The 17999-nt window shown below is 39.3% G+C and overlaps 1 protein-coding gene across 1 annotated transcript; it reads right to left on the bottom strand.

Moving 5' to 3' along the window:
- Nucleotides 1–1040: 1040 nt before the first annotated feature.
- LOC143846994 (Enhancer of polycomb-like transcription factor protein) lies at nucleotides 1041–17382 on the bottom strand. Its single transcript, XM_077355637.1, has 4 exons — nucleotides 14433–17382; nucleotides 7242–8759; nucleotides 2164–2416; nucleotides 1041–2064 (listed from the first exon to the last, which is right to left on the bottom strand). Exons 1-4 carry the CDS (start codon nucleotides 16920–16922, stop codon nucleotides 1493–1495), a joined length of 4833 nt encoding a protein of 1610 aa, XP_077211752.1. The 5' UTR covers nucleotides 16923–17382; the 3' UTR covers nucleotides 1041–1492.
- Nucleotides 17383–17999: the final 617 nt, after the last annotated feature.

Here is a 17999-nt window from a genome sequence, read left to right as displayed (position 1 = left end):
CCTAACCATCCAATCAACCTCAAATATCTACATAGCGCACCCCATCTTTGGTTGATCCATACCATCCAAAACTAGACCTAAGATCCAATTAAGGGGATGTTTGGTAACCATGAAAAAAAGTCATGGAATCCCTGTTTACTTTTTAATCATGCTTTCCAGGAGAAAATTATACGATGAAAGGGTGTATGAACATGCAAAGGTGGTACATCAAATATCAAGGATGGGATGATGGGTATGAACATGCAAAGGTGGTACATCAAATATCAAGGATGGGATGATGGGTACGTGTTTACACGGCCCTTCAACATATAATTTCTCTGCTTTCCAGTACAATGTTGTGCTCTCCTCACTCACCTCTCTCCCGCAGGCATTAGGTTAACAGGGATTCCATCATTAGAGTTGGGACAGTTATCCGAGAAGAATTGCCGTAGAAAATTATAGGATCAAATAGCCAATTCAAATATGTCTTAATTTACTCTTTATCTTATTCTTTTTACTTGAGTTTTAGTTATCTTAGTTGTAATTTTAGTCAGAGATACAAAGTGTAGAAGAAATGGAATTATCCATTTCTATTCTCTATCAGTGCATCTGTGCTTGTTCTTGCTATCTGCTATATTAGACAGAATGGCTTACTCTTGACTTTTGTAGTCATTTATCTTAGGTGGATGCCTCTGTTTGTGATGGGACCAAGACCATGATGTTCTAAAGAATCAAAGGTCATGATTTCACATACGTGTCGTCCTATGTAGGACCCAAAATTGTCTTTTCCCAAGGATTGTGACAGTGATGTGATTCTTTCCCCATTTTTCTCTTTGGAGAGTGAGATTAAGACCCCCTGTTTTAATAGATACACCCCTCCTCCTTTCTTTGAGCTGCATCAGTCAATGGAGAGAGTCAATTAGTCATTTACCAAGTATCTAATCTGATGTCACACATATTACTTAATAGTTCTTCTTTTTTCTTTTTGTTGGGGTGGGGAAGGGGGGCGACTACATACCCTAAGCACATGCACACCCAATCCATCAAAAACAGCTTCAAAGTTGAGCCACAAAAGGGTCCAATTCGGCAGGTGTAATATTATTTCGGCCAAATTCTATATCATTAGCAAACACTTTCTGGAATGAGATGCAGGAAAGGGTGGGAGCAAAATTATGTACAACGATTAGCAACCAAATTTCTACACTCCTTCCTGCTCAGACAACAAACCTACCTGCAGCAAAAAAGCGTGCCGGTAAATTGGTAAATCGGCACAAAAGCTACCCATCAATGACCATGATTCTCCACGCCCGCACTGTCAAAAGCTCACTTGGAATCCATCACTGATGACGAAAGAACAATCTTCTAAGGTTAACTGTCCGGGCTCAACAGTTCAGTTCAAGCATAAACACCTAAACCAATGTCTCCGCAGAGCCATTGGCCATCAAATCATTAGCAAAAGCCGGATAATGTTCGATATATTTGTGCCCAGATTGTCTCTGATTCAATTAGAAAATTACCCATCACCAATCAAGTCTTTCTCAGACTCTTTTATTGCCTCTGCGGTCATAAGTGCAACTGTGGCTTTGTGAAGTGCAAGATCTGCCCTGCGCAGAAGTCTCTGAGCCTTTTCCCGCTTAAGCTTAGCCATGTTTGATGCATGTTGAGCTGCACTTGATGCATCTCGCAATCTGAACTCTTCGAGATCTTCACCTCCTAATTGATGGGCTCTCTGCCGCTGAAATCCATCCGGTTGGTACTGCTTCGAGGTAGGCCACTCAGGTACGCCCATATTCCACCGAGACACTCCATTTCTATTGCCTGTTGTTGTTTGATTATATCCCATTCCTGCCATTTGAGAACTATTTGGGGACATGAGCATTCTCATTTTCTTTGATTTTTGTCTCTGGAGTTTCAGGTACTGGTTTCTATCTGATCCATGGCTTCTTATTGATAGAAATCCAGTCTTTGCATCCCTTGGAGAAAATGCCATCGATGGCTGAAGCCGAGGGGAAATATCTGAAGGTTCATGGTTGTGAACAGAAAAGAAAGTCTCCTCTCCGCTGACAATCCCATTTACTTTTCTACCTGGTAGAATGAAACAAAGTATGGAAAAAATTATAAATAATAATGGAAAAACTGATGACAAAATTCATGCATATTACATATAAAGGAGAGTAGAATCACCCGGAGTGTAGAGACCATCCTGGTCTCTGTAAAAAGAACCATTATACCCAGTGGCTGGAAACCTTCTCTGTGATCTTTGCTTTGTACCTTTGTTAGTAGACACTTCCAAGCCTCGTGGTCTCAGACAGAAAGCGAACATGGGAGGCCTCTCAACCGGCACAGCCTTCTCTTTGCATCCATTGGAAAAGGAAAAGTGGTGCATTTTCAGTTCCCATTCTTTTACTTGTTGCTGGTACCACTCCCACAATGGAGGCTGAATCATGCACATGGGAAAAGGTTGAGAAATCATGTATAACAAGATTGAAGAACAAGTGTTCAATAAATAGCTCCCAACCCAGTCCTTCATTAAATTGTGATAGCAAGCAACTATTCTGTGATACAGATATCTCGGTACCCCTCAAACTGTTGTACCCAAGTTCTGAGCATGATGTGTTAAGTTCAGGGACACAGAGAAAAGGATCTCTGGTTTTTCTATTTATTTTAATATATTCTTCTGAACAAGTGAGATGTTATTAATAATAACAATAACACAATACGACATCTAGAGAGCACTAAAATGTATCCAGCATATAATTCCAATAAATTACTTCACTACAAGATACACCACAATTGGCCAGACGGTGTCCCAATGAGAACGAGCATCTCACGTCAAGGTGACACATTACCGCTGGGTTATATCCCTTCCCTGCCACATTGAGAAATAGAACTGACTAATCCTAAGGCAAACTGTCTGAACTGTTGCTATACACCTCAATAGTCCTCTAGGGTAACATAAACTGAGATAAAATTAACATTGAGTAACATCAACTGAGATAAAAATTAACATCGACTGAGATCAAGTAACCAGAGCTGGTTAGCTCTTTCATTACCCCTACAAAGGGAACTTGACATGGATTCTTGTGGCTAGTGGCTTTAGCAAAGTAGGCAGTGATTCAAAATAATGGGACGTCAAAAATAAGTTATGTTGACCACACAGGTCAGAGATGAGTATTGTTCTCTTGTTTAGTCAAATCAGTTGGTCTCTTAATGCAAACCCTAGGCTCTGATACCAATTAACACAAACCTAGGGAGGCAGGTAACTTCTTGAATTTTTGGAGCAGTAATTGAGTTCTAATTCAATAAAATCAGCAATATGCATTCCCAAATCAGCATAAACCTAACAAGAATAATCAAACTCAGCACAGGATTTTTAAAGAAATTCTAAGCTGAAAATTTCAGTCATTCATAAAAATTAAATTATCCACAGCATGTTCCATACTGTAATATCAAATAAGAAGTCACCAATCGATACAAAATATAATACAATCCTCAACTATAAATGTGTCCCAATAATTAAATCTATGACATCCAATTAGAATGGCCTACAAGATGTCCCAAGGGGTGAGGATGTGATGGGTGAATGATATAAGGTAGAGGTTGTGGGCGACAAGGTAGGATTGATCCAGGTAAAAGAAGGATGTAAGGACAGTTGAAAAAGTCTAAAAGGCTAGGGAAATATGGATAAGATGTTGAAAATGAGAGTGAAGGTGTTTTGTACCTGGGAATGACGTGCTGGATGACTAGCGTTGCTCGCCTGCTGCAAGATGTGTCAGAGAGAAGAAAGAGAGAAAGCTAGGTGAAGGGAAAATGGCTAATCGCAGCCAAGATAAGGAGAAATGAAGGTAAGAATGATCAAGAACAAGAAAGATCAAGGAATGATCACGATCAGGACGTAAAAGAAATAGCAAGATCCAAAAAAAGATCAAGATCAAGATCAAGAAAAAGAAAAAGAAAAGGGGATCATGATCCAAGAAAAGGGAGAAAGAAGATCAACAAAGAGAGAGAGAAGGGACAAAGGGAAACGGTTTATAAACCCAACTGGGAATGGTGAAATGGAGGAAAGGGCGGAGAAGGGGAGAATACCTTATGGGAGCTCCTTGAGTTTTCTTCAAAATGTCGAAAAAATCCCCATATCGCTTCTTCCTTTAGGTATTTTTTATGGGATTGAGGATTTTTTCTACCATGGTTCATACTTAATAAAAATAGTAACTTCGCACTTAATATAAATAGAAAGTTGTTGGGAAAAGGGTGAGAAAGGTGGGCCATATGTCGATGTGGATATCACCCCCCCCCCACACACACACACATCCATATCTAGGATAAAAAAATTATAACTAAAACTAAAAATAAATCCCAAATAAAAGAACTAAACAAGTATCATAAAAACACTATCTTGGCATGAAAAAGGTCAGAAATGCAACTCAACGTTCAATAATATCATCAAAATTACCTTACCCCCCCCCCCCCCCCCCCCCAAAAAAAAAAAAAAAAACATCAATTATAATATGGGAAATCGGGTTAGAAATACGCAAATGAAGAATGAAAAAGCAAAAGACACATACTAATATGATTAAAAATAAAATAATAGCACGGTACAGGGCCCTGAGAGATTATACAAAAACGATGTCCAAATGCAACCTCATAGAAAGATTATCTATAGAATAGGTCAACATTAGAATTAAAGATCCCATCCCGAAGAAATTATCTTTGATTTACTAGAAAAAAACCTAGTGGCAATGAGCAGAACGTGGAAGGTGCAGCTAGAGGCGATCCTGGTATTGCTGGAAGAGGTATTACCAGAGATAATAATAGTAGGGTCGCCATCCAAATAATAATAATAATAGGGTCAGATTTGCTTTTTCTCACTTCTATGATGTGAATACTAACATGGCTGAAGCTAGAGCTATGAAAGATGGTCTTTGTTACTGTGATGCTTTAAATATTAAAAAATCTAGATTGGATCTGATGTTGTCCTTACAAGTATCATCAAAGGTAAAGACAAACGCAGTATCATCAAAGGTAAAGACAAACGCCCTTGCGCATTCACTATATTATAAAAGAGATAAGAGATATATTATCTACTATGGTTGTTGTTATTGTTCACATTTTCAAGGAAGGTAATCATGTTGAGGACAGATTGGCCAATCATGCATGTGATACCAACACTAATGTGGGTTTTAGGAATGGTCTACTCACCCCAAGAACTCTAGAGGAGCTGTTAGACGCAACCATAGTTAGCAAAACGCCGTTTTAAACGGAGTTTTTTTTTTTTTTTAAATCTCTTTTTAAGTGGCTGTATAAAACGGCATTTAAAACTGCAGATTTTATTAGGCGTATAACATTTTTTTCCTGTTTTTTTTTTTACTTTTCTACTCCTTTTTTTCAACTTTAACCTTACCCCTTTACTAAATAAGAAAACCAACAAAACACTAATCAACTTTTCCTCTTTTCTTCATCGCCCTTCCCAAATCCCAACCCAAACAGCTCGCCGTCCCCTCTCTCTTGCCCATTTGCCTCCCTCCCCCATCGCCCTCCACCCTTAGCCGTCGCCCTCGGCCCTCCACCCTTAGGCCATACTGCCGTAGTACCGCACAAGAAGAAGAAAAAGAAAAAGGGAAAACGAGAAGGAAGAAGAAAAGAAAAAACCGGTATATACCTAAATAAATCCACTTCCAACTTTGATTTGGAACCATTTTTATTTTGATAAACCGTATTGTGTTGTCTTGTGCGGTATTTCTTATCTTTTTTTTCCAATTTTGTTGAATATGGGCATTTTTCTTCATTTATTATAATTTGATGACACTAATTGTTATCGACACAAAAATGGGCAGAGCATTTGGAGTATAGAATTGAAGTTACATGGTTTAGGGCCTTTAGGTATATAACTGTGATTTCGAATTGAAGTTACATGGAGTATAGAACTATGATTTGGAACCACAGAGTTGTTTTTACTTTTTTTTTTATGGCATAGGGTATCCTGTATGCCCACCCCAATAGTTGTTTTTACTTATAAATAGGAAAAATGAAATTTTTACTTTTGGGGGATGAATTTAATGATAATCTTAGTTTTTTTGTTGTGTTACATTTACATATAGAGATACGAAGTCACGGATACACCAGTTTTTTTAAATTCGTTTTTTTTAAACCAAAACGTATTACCCTACTTTTTTTCATTCAAAGTACTTTTGACGTTTCCGTTTATTTGACCAATTTTTTACTACGTTTTTTAATCCGATACCGTATTAAACCCAAGGTTTTCCCGTCCTGCTTTTCTGCCGTATCATGTTTTGCTAACTATGGATGCGACCAATTAGGTATTCCTAATATGCGCACTAAATAATTTTTTGTTGTTTCTTTGTAAAGGGGTAAAGGGGTTTTATTTTTCCTCTTCATGTATCTTGTTGAGTTGGAGGCAAGGTTCTACATCCTCCTCTTGTAACTATTTTTTCTTATTAATAAAATTTAAGGTGCCACCCCAGGATCCTACATAAATTCCGGGTTAATAAAATCAAATTTATGGCTGATAGATCACGTATCTCTGTAAGAGAATCAAGGTATTGCAATGTCAACAAGAAAAATCCTGAACCTAACAAGTGTTTTGCTTTGCAGCATCAAATTATCACTGCCACCTCTGACAGGACACAGGACAGAAAGAACAGCATGATGAGAGAGAGAGAGAGAGAGAGAGAGAGAGAGAGAGAGAGAGAGAGAGAGAGAGTTAGGGAGAGAAATCCCACTGTGGATGGAGCTGGTCAATTGAAAACAATTAACCCCGGTTTAAAACAACTGAGTCAGTCCAACAGAACCTGCAGGGAAGGCAGAAAGGGGCGAAAAACAAATTGCTAAGAGTAACCTTACCTGTTCATAATGACATAGCTAAATAGGTTTCAACAAAGAAAGTACAAATAAAAAAATGAAGGAAAACAGCTTGAGCAAGAGCCACGTGAATCTTCAAGTTGAAATAATTGATTGATTGATTCATCCATGCACATAACAAGTCTGTGCAATCATATAAACAAGCAAACATGCCGATGCAAAACCAATCACGTGTGAATCCAGCAAACATGACAATGCATCATTATGCCTTTAATAAAATGAAAAACCAACAAAATATACATCACATTTTGATGCACACTTAGCAAAGTTAGCAATTCCATCTATAGAAGAAAAGAAGCTAAGTTTTCAATAAGAAATCATGAGACCATTGATCATGCTCTGAAAGCAAAAGGAACAAATGAGGGAAAGGTAGTTTAAATCACCTGAAATTGTCTAATCAAAGGCATGCCTTTCCTCTGCCTCTTCTGCCGCCAATGCTCATGGATGGCTTTAATAACATCCATTGGTCCAACTCCATCCATGAAATCCTCTATTTCATCACACGTGAATTCATCACGCTGTTCAGCATATGAAACTTTCTCAAACATGTCCATCACCCTCTCAAACATCTCCTCTGAGATCTCCTTCACCTCACTCCCATTAACATCCGATGAATTCCTGAATTTTAAAATCCAGTCCTCATCATCACTGTCCATGTCATACAAGATGCGAGATGGATCCAAAGCCATATCAACTTCCGTCACAAACTGCCGAAAATACTTTGGAGAGCTGCGAACAAATGGCACTTCAATAGCATTATCATCACTATCCTCAACCAGGCGGACCCCAGGAATGGGAATGTTCTTAACAGAGGCAGCTCGAATATTTCGTTTGTAACATTCTTCATACATCTCTTTGAAAAGAGTCCACTGGCTTCTGTCTGAAAATTCCAAGATCCAATCCTTCCCACCTTTCCACATCATGGCATGCGTGTGACGGTTTGTTGTCCCTGGCTGCAGAAACTGGTGTGCCTCGTGAGAATACCTAGCTGCCCCCGAAAATTTAACCAAAAGCCTCCAATCCTTCTGATCAAATGACTCTAGTACAACATGTGCCCCACATTCTCTCCACCCTTTGTCACCTATTGTAACCAAAACATTTGCGTCACAAGATAATGACTCGGGGTACTTTTGAGGACTTTTAGAACCATCAGTTGTTCTCTTCGCATTATCATTTCTCACTCTCTTGTAAGGCCGTCCCTTCCGGTGATGACTTCTCGGTTTCGAGCCAAATTCGTAATCTCCGAAAGGCAGTAAATATGAAACCTGAGTTCGAGGCTTCCTAGAGCCATTCACAAAACCATTATGAATAAAATCTTCCCTTCCATCTGGCCATAATTTTGTGCGATGACCAAATGAAGAAACCGTGTGATGTCTATTGCGGTGCCCTATACTTCTAGGTGCAGTGGGGTTTGTGCCGCGTATAGTGTAGTCAGTCATGTTCCAGGCCAGATCAGTTGCCGACTGCTGTACAAAAGACGCATCTCTCTCGTTCTTTCCGGGATCTTGGCAGCCTACAGAAGTTCCAGCCACATTAACCTCACAATTTAGGGATTTCTGAGAGGACTTTATCAAATCGCCATCATTGCTTACGGAGAGAGCATCAGTCTCTACCTTTGAATGTATACAAGAGGAACCGATATTGTCAAGTGTAATTTCTGATGATTGGTCTGAAGAATCTTCAACAGGAGAGCAATCACCACCCTCTGGTAAAGACATTGAATCGTGAGAGCTGATAGAAGCAACATTATTTTCCATCAGCCGCTTGAGATGCAGGCGGAGAAAAAAAGGCGTAGCAGCAAAAGGAAGAACAAATGGAGAAGGTCTTCTGAGACTTTCATCAAAACTAGAAGATGAACACTCCCAATGCCTAATACCCTGTCTAGACCTTTTCTGTGAAGCCTGAATAAAAGAAACAACAGCAAGTTACCAGCATATGATTAAACAGAGGCACAGAGTTCATATTCCGAATCGCTGACACATTATCTGCTCATTAGAGTAATAAGTTTTGGTAATTTATTAAGAAACAAGGAAAAAAAGAATAGACGAATGTCAAACATTATTGCTAGAGCAAAGTTCAAACCAAATATAGGAATAGCAGAAATGACCAAAACATGCATGCTTTTTACACCAATCACCAAAATTTACCTAAAAGTTACTTAATCCCTAAAACCTATTTACTTTTTAAAGGACTTACCAAAAACCAGCTTCAAAGCTACTACAATCATTTTGCACAACTCTCTAGACTATTTAGGACAACTTTTATCTTGCACAAGTAAAACACGTCTCATAACCTAGAAATTTTCTCATTTCAGCGATTATTATAAAATTATTGTATCAAGCCCTATTTTTAAAAAGAAAAACGAATGCGGGAAAAAGTACAGGGCAGGACTCCAAACCATTCATTCATAGTCTGCAATGTGGGTAGGCCATGTGTCTTCCCATTGGACAATCCAAACCCTTCAAATTGTGGCACGTAAAATAGATGGTTCAAAAAATAAGAGTAATAGTATAAAAGCACAGGGTTTGGTCATTTTCAAAAACAAAAAAAACCAATGTTTGGTCTTTCCAAGCCCCACCCAAGGTCTGTGCATCTGGATGGGCAGCTCTCTTTGAGTGGATTCAGACAATGGATTTCTTGCGAAAGGGGGATATGTTTATCATAGATCACCATGATCTATTTAATAAGAAGCAGGAATCTTCCCCTGCATCGGGGAATAGCGATTCCTCGGAACCCGGTTCCGAATCAGGAATCACGGAGCTTACCCAAAAAGTGGGAGTCGCGCTTCCCAAAATGGGAATCGCACCTCCACAAAATGGGAATCCCGCCTCCCCAAAATGGGAACGTGCTTCCCTGTCGCTTCCCTTCACGATTCCCAGACGCTTCACGCTTCCCGCCATATCTTGGGAGCCTTCGCTTACCGCTTCCCCCTTTCACTTCCAGGTCTGGAACCTTGCTATGCATAGAGGTGGATCATTTATTCATTCATTGTAAAGTAGCTCGGGAAATATGGAGCGGTATCTTGGGAAGATTTGATCTTGGGTGTTCCCAAAGCATCTCATAGATTTATTGGATTGATGGCAGTCGGTCCCATGGAGAAAGAATGGAAAAATTTTGAGGAATGTATCCTTCCTTGCTGTTAGATGGGTTCTCTAGAAAGAAAGAAATGCTAGAGTATAGTAGGGACTAGCTAACAATATCTTCATAGAGTTCTTCTTACCTATTCATAAAGGCGATTGCATTAACAATATCTTGGGTAAGGACTATCCCAAGTTTCAAGTTTTTGTCCGCCTTCGATTTTTGGAATGGTTGGGGGGAGTTATGGTATGCTACAGTTCGGAATTGTGACCCTCAATTGTGCAAGATTAGGAGCCTCCGGCCCAAGGCTTCTTGAAGCTAAATTAGATGGGTCCACCTTTGGAAACCCAGGATCAGCAAGGATCATAGTTTTAAATTTTGGCTGAAATCCGAGATTCGGATTTCAGTTGAAATATTTCGATGTCGGTTTGGACCGAAACCGAAAGTACATTGAATCGGAAAAATACAGGATTTCGCCGAAATATCCCAAAAGTTTTGACGAAATTCCAAAGTTTTGCGAAAGTTTGGAATTCACCCTTCTTTACAAAATTTCCACCTAAATTTAAAGATTTCCACTGAAATTTCCATCAAAATTTTTATCAAGGTTTTACATGATTTCAGCCGAAATTTCCGCCGAAATATTTTGGTTTCGGTGGTGCCCGAAACCAACATTTAAATCCTTGGCAGGGAATGGGGGAGTTCTAAGAGCTGAAAGGGGATTGGAGAGGTGAGCATTCGCAAGCCCCTTAGGAGTTGTTGACTCTAGTGAGGCAGAAGTACGAGCGGCTCACCAAGGCATAAAATTGGTGGTGGGAGAAGATATGGATAAAGTGGTGGTAGAAAGGGATTCCCTTAATGTGATCCGTTGGTTGAGAAGCTCACAAGTTTTCCCAAGGAGATTTGCACAATTCTTCAACAAAATTCATGATATATTGGGCAATTCGAGAGTTTTTATTCCCCACGTGAGAAGATCCGCTAATGGGGAATTCGATAGACTAGACAGGGTGGAGGTCCGGTTAGCGGCTCTGTAACAATTTGAATAATTGATTTCCTCCCGCCTTGAGTCCTTTCTTTGTCTTTGCATGACCCTATCTTGTGTTTAGCTTATGCATTTATCTGTTTCTTTCCATCTTTTCTATTTGACCATCTTGGTTTTTCTCTTCTTTTAATGAAATTTCCAACCATTCAAAAAAACAATATAAAAATCACCCCGAACAGGAGGGGGCAAGGAGTGTCTGATCGAGGAGATTTTTTGTATATGGCTCATTCATTGTATCATCAAATCAGTGGACCCCACTATACTATTCCAATAGTATTGCTTCCATCCAAGAAAAGGCAGTTATATGGTACTAGTATTCCAAGCCCATGCTATGCATGGGTGTAAAATGGTGGATACCACAACACAGAAACATAAGGTGCAAAAAGGGGTGGAAATATCTTTTGTGCTATCATTTTTTAGAATGATCCAAAAGCCGAAAACAAAAGCCGCCCCTATTTAGTAAGTTATTGTGATTTCCAAAGGCTTTTTTAAAAGGTGAGTAACATTTTCATCAATGTAATCCTAGCCATTAGATATGTCGAGGTGTCTATACCTTATCATTTTGAGATTTCTGAGCCATCCATTTTTCAAAAAAAAAAAAAATTCACCAATGTACAGTGAACTTTAGAAACAATGACAAATAAGAGCTTTAAATGGTAGAGAAAGGGTGGAAATACCATTTCCACTATCACTCCCAAGAAAAAACGAAATGCTGAAAGTAAAAAAACCAAGATCTAACATATTTGTTGGAAAATTAAAATCACGCTTCATAAGGAATGGTGAGAGAAGGCTTGAACGGGATATTAGATTTACCCGAAGGAGTTGTAAGAGCTCTCATTCATCAATGCTTGCCCTTAGCTTTTCACATTCACGGAAATGAGAGAGCCTGCTTGGCATATTAGAAATTCCAAAACATAAAGGCGCATACCTTGTAAAATGGTCCTCTCGTAACCCCTATCCCACGTCTCCTCTTTCTTCTAAATCCCAACTTCCCAAACTCTCTCTCTCTCTCTCTCTCTCTCTCTCTCTCTCTCTCTCTCTCTCTCTCTCTCGTGACGTGCATTTCAACTCAAATACCGTAATTTCGCAGTGAGAATTTCTAAGACACCATATACTGTGGGCGAGATTTTCCCACTCCTAACTGTTATATTTATTCACATTTCAATTAAATACCAAATATACATCGTGGTGTGACAGATTTCGCGAGGTTTTCTAGGATGCCATATTTCGTGGGGAGATTTTCTCTCTCGTTTTTTTGAAGGAAAAGATAATTAGTATTAATGACAAAAGAAAACAAGTTAGTGGGGCACGATTTTCTCACTAATTTCATGGGATTTTCTCACACGCCGTATTTCCTTCCTATTTCAACTCAACCTAGAATTTTTAAAAAGCAACTGACTACATGGAGGGAGATTTTGTTACTGATTTTATGGGAATTAAAACATTGTAGTGGGAAGGAAGGAGCGCACGAAATCAGGTGAGAGCGAACTTTTAGGATTTAAAAATCATTTTAGTAGTGGCATTTTATTGGAGGAAAAACTTTTCTAGAAGAAACTTTTCTCGGAAAAAAGACGAATGACAACGGGAAAAAAAATGCTCAGTATATATTATAGATGTGTTCATAGTTTTCTTTTGAAATACATTAGCATACAAAAGAAGAATTTAAAAATTCTGACTTGGAAGAGAACTAGAACGTGGTAAAACAGAGTCGACTCGTGCAAGTTTTCCCTTGGAGATTTGCACAGTTCTTCGGCGAAATTCATAATATATTGGGCAATTCGAGAGTTTCTTTTCCCCACTTCAGAAGATCAGCCAATGGGGAAGCGGATAGACTAGCCGAGGTGGGGGTCCGGTTAGAGACTCTGGAACAATTTAACTTCCTCCCACCTTGAGTCCTTTATTTGTCTTTGCATGGCCCTATCTTGTGTTTAACTTATGCATTTTCTGCTTATTCCCATCTTTTCTATTTCTTGTATTTGACCATCTCGGCTTTTCTCTCCTTTTAATGGAATTTCGACCATTAAAAAAAGTATAAAAAATACCCCAAACAGGAGGGCTAGGAGTGTCTGATCGAGGACACGGTAGACAGAAGTACATGTTGTTGTGGGTGGGAGGGTGGGTGGGTGGAAGAGAGGGGGGGGGGGGAGGGGGGGGAGGGGGGGCGGGCGAGGTTGGCATTAGTTTAATAATCCAAAGTCCAAAACATTCTCTTGTTGCTGTGCAGTTCCACTGCACTATAAACAGACTATGATTTGTGGACACGGGCATGAGTGTCGATGTAGACAGAAAGTGTCGTATACGGCAAACCCCCAAAATTTAGAAACAGGGACACGGCTAAACCAGAAAGTACATATAATTATGATTTGTGGACACGGATTCGTTTGTCGAGTTTTGATGTGGATACAAGGTGTCTGTCATGACCATGGCTTTAAATTTCGTCCGAAATCTGAAATTTTGGACCGAAACCGAATTTTTGCAAAACCGAAATTTCGAGAAATTCAATTATTTTTTTCAAAAATTTAGCATTTTTCCAAAATTTCAGCTGAAATAATTAATTAATTCTTTTTTCCTGGATTTTTTGGCCGAAATCGAAACAGAAATTTAAATCCATGGTCATGACAAACCCTAAAAATCTAGAAATAGTGACACGCATACACTTACGTACATATAAAATTACTTATTACCATCATTATTTGCTACAATATAAATATGATATTCATTAACCTAAAAAATATGGAATTCACTTAACTAACTAATAAATATTAGGATTAATTTACTATAATTTAAAACAAACATGAGATAGTCAAATGACAACACATTCACCAATTTAATCTTATTCTCTTTACGCTCCAATATGCAGCGAGAAAGGGAGACCAATAGGAGCCAGTGAATATAATATTAATAAGAGTTTATTTAGGGGAGGGGACATAACATCAAATATTAGATAAAGAAGAGTTTATAATAAAAGAAAAGTTAATAATAAAAGAGGTAAACAAAATATTCAGTAATAAAACAGAATGTCACATTTGGCATGCCCACATTAAGTTTAACACTTCTAGCAGTACATTAAAAGTATCTAAAGGAGTGTCGACACGTGTGTCGTGTCGGACACAGCACAACAAGTGTGTCGGCAATAAGTTCAAAAGTTCAAAGTGTCGGCTAAATCATAGCTGGCAACCCACATTTACATTGAGGAAGTCTCCAAAACCATATGGTAAGGATAGCACAGCAGGCAGAAACCCTACCTCACACATACAAATAAAGGTAAACTCATCCTAAACTGAGAAAATTGTCTAGAAAGACATGATGTTAAGTTTCAAATAAGTTTTAGCAAATATTCTAAAAAGTAAATAGGCTTTAGAGAGAAAACAATTCTTAAGTTGGTACGTTTTGATCAATTTCTTAAATGAACGTTGGTAGCAGGAGAAGAAAGAACGTAAAAGGCAGAAACACATACCTCAAGAGAAACTGTTTCCTCATAGAATGAAGTAACAGGAATTTGGTCCCCTCCGCTCCGAAGGACCTTAATATTGGCATAAGTGCATTCAGTGAGAGGCAACTCCTTAGTGACCGAACAATGATGCTTGAATTCACCATCAAGGTGCAGCCATTTCGAACTTCTTAGCTCCAAGAAGCTGTAGAACACAAATACTAGTTGTCTTCCCAGGTCAGGCAAACTCGAAAGCTTAAACCTGATGGATGTGACTGGCAACTGCAGGTCTAGAATCTTATCATATCCATTAGGTTGAGGAAATGCTGCCAGGATCAAACAAACAAATGCCACAGCCTCTTTCAAGCATCCTTCAAACAACAGAAACTTTAACCCCACAACATTGTCGACCACAAGAATTTCCAAGTGAACATTTGGCCATACAATCATTAGCCCCCCACGCTGACACAGAAGAGTATGATATAGCCAAAACCAATCAGGACCAAACGCAAGATCAAGAAGTCGTAAACGGGGTAAGCTTGAATTCAACTTAACTTGCCCAAATTTAATTGGAGAAACGGACAACTTTGATAAAGCCACTCTTTCCTCAAACAACAATGTTCTGTCTCGATTCAAGCATCTCGAATCTTCCATAGTTGAACTTTGAAGTGAAATATCAAACTCTTCTAGAGCTCCTAACCTGTCGACGATAGAAGCAAGAAAGCTAACAGAACCAGTAACACTTCTCAATGCAGAATTCTCCACTATTATATTGCCAGATCCCTGTGCTCTCTTGTGGAAACGCCTCCTGAAATAAACATAAGGTATCTTCCTACCACTGGAACATGTTTTGTTCCTCATTGTAGACTTTTCAGTGATTTCTCCGTCTACTGATCTCTTCAAAACTACAGAACTAACAGATAATTTATTCATATCTGTTCTAGAGGAATCCACAGACAAGAACCCCTTTCGAGTCCCGGCAGAATTTTCAGATGATGTAGGAGGTGAAATGTTCTCGGATGCACGAGGTCTTTTGGGTTTCTTCACAGTACCAAATGGGGAAGATTTCACTTGACGAGCTGTCTGAGCCAACCATGATATAAGGGGCTCCGAATCCATGAAGCTACTCGTACAATTATCATCCAAAACATTGGCATCTCCGTCTTCATCCTTGCGATTACCTTCCAACCCCGACTTTTTGGTAACAAATTTACCAGGAACCTCGCCAGGGAGGAGCAAGAGCTTAAATCTCTCATTTTGGAGATTAATCCACTCCTCGTCGCGATCATCATATTTGACATGGTGCATCTTAGTTACTGGATCATATTCCTTGACAAGGCCAAAATACCAAGTATTGTCCAAGGGCCAAAGGACCTTGATCCTTTTATTTACAACCCAGTTCACATCCAAGTCCCTAGAGCAGATCTCATAAAAGTGCCGTCTTTTCCTGACAAAACGTTCATGTTTGTATTGGCTCCTTGGTCGCAATACTCTACCAAAGGTTCCAACAGAAACAGTATCCGGGCCTTCTGAAGCATTCGCGCCTGAACTCTTCAATTGTCTGTCAATCCATGGGGAAAATGATGACCCATTCGCAGATTCTGCATTGTTACCAGAAAACCCAGTACAGCTGGGATCAAACCGAGAAGAGAGCATTCTTGCGGCATTTTGTTCAAGGTTCTCCTCGTCATCTTCCTGAACATCTTCACATTTGTCAGCGGAATGCTCAACCAAAGGCTCAATCGCTGCCCGAATCTGTTTTTCTATCCTCGACCTCTGCCTCTTTCTACGATTTCTGTTGACCCTTTTTGCCTCTTCACCCTTAATAACTGAAAGTGAATTAGCTCTATTGGAGTTATTTCCCTTAACTGCATTCAGAATTTTCTTCAGTTTACCTACCGATGACTGAATTGGGGTGATTGGATCACTAGTTAACTTGCTACTAGGAGTAGACAAACTGGTCACTCTCTTAGATGCAGAACCGACAGCCTGCTTGGCAACATGATTGCTTTCCAATTTCCTTCGCCCCAGAAAACCACGAGGGCGCTTTGGGATCGCTATAACTTTATCATCCAAACTCTGTGAAATATTGTTTAAACTACTAGACCCATCAACTGCAACTAAACCATCATCCGTCTTTGTTAGGTTCTTCTGGTGCGAAATTGAGCCATTTAACTTCAGCCCCAACTTGTTTGAATCCAAATCCCCTGAATTCAAACCACCACCACCAACCACAGCATTTAAGCCCTTCCTACTCTTCTTAATTACGGGCTCGAAACTACTTAGAGAGACTTCTTTTCTACGCTTTCTTCTCTTTCTCACTTGCCCTAAACCACCCCAATCGTTCTTCAACGTAGACCTACGCTTCCTCTTCGAAACCCTACTGTCCTGAATCGAACCATCATTTCCCTCCCCAACAGAAACCCTAGATTTCTCATCATAGAGAGTCCGTACATCCAAAGATTTCGATTTCTTAGAATTTTCAAAGATATCAGAATTTTCTACGCTATTTTCCATCTACAAACCCTCAATTGATAAAAGCAAAACCAAATGCCCCGATTTTCAGCTTCCATCATACATATTGTACAACTCGAAACCCTAATTTCAGATCTGAGATCGAGTTTTCAAGACAAGAACTGTGAAAAACACAAAAATGGAACCCTAGAACAACTGCTGATGAATCATAACGCATTTCTACAGAGGCAATAGAAAGATCCGAACTGCTCATAATACTAGAACAGATCAAACATCAAAAAAGGCCAAAAAAACACATACCTAGAACAAAATCGACGGAAAAAGAGAAATTCCCCCTCCGATCAGAGAGATAAACATGAAAACAGAGACTCTTCGTGCGAATCCCTTGAAAATCCAGTGACTCTTCGATTTTTTTCCCAGATTTTTACCGTATGAAACGAAGAGGGTTAGGGTTTCTTCAATTTCACGAGACCTAGGGTTTAGACGAGAAAAAAACAGAAATTTTATGAAATAAAAAAAACAGCTTCGTTGTGCGAGGACTACGATTGACATGGACCGTGAGATTTAGATCTAACGGTTAATATTTCTTGGTAGCGATGGAAACCCTAACAGCATTAAGTGGACCTCGAGGATTTCGGGGTAAACGAGGAAGATATGGACGGTGAAGATGGTTCTTGTGGGTGAAATGGACGGCTGATCTGTGAGAGAAGGTTAGAAATGTGAGGGCTCGTTATGTGACACGGCAGGCTAGAGAAAAATCCCGAAAAAAATTTTGCCTTTTTTTGTTGTGTTACAAAAGTACCCCTGTTAATTTGTATTTTATCAGGATTACCCTTATTCTTTCCTCTTTTGAAAAAGTATAGACTAATCGAGAGGCGCCAATGAGATCGTAAAAAGGCCAAAAGAGTCCGGTTACGGTAGTCCACCGGAGTAACTATTTCGGTAGTAACTCAGAGTCCCCTTAAAAATTAGAGTTTAATACGACTAGTAAAAGTGCACGTGCGTTGCGACGTGCGTGCTAGTAATCAGAGGGGAACAAATGGAGAGGTTTTATTCGACATGAATGTTCACGAGGAAATTAATAATTGAAGAATAATTGATTCTTCCCGATCATTGAAG

The sequence above is a fragment of the Tasmannia lanceolata genome, unplaced genomic scaffold (assembly GCF_043159265.1).
Source record: "Tasmannia lanceolata isolate RefF3 unplaced genomic scaffold, GAP_Taslan_0.1 ptg000015l, whole genome shotgun sequence".
NCBI classification, from domain to species: Eukaryota; Viridiplantae; Streptophyta; class Magnoliopsida; order Canellales; family Winteraceae; genus Tasmannia; species Tasmannia lanceolata.
This window is presented reverse-complemented; position numbering and strand designations above follow the sequence as displayed.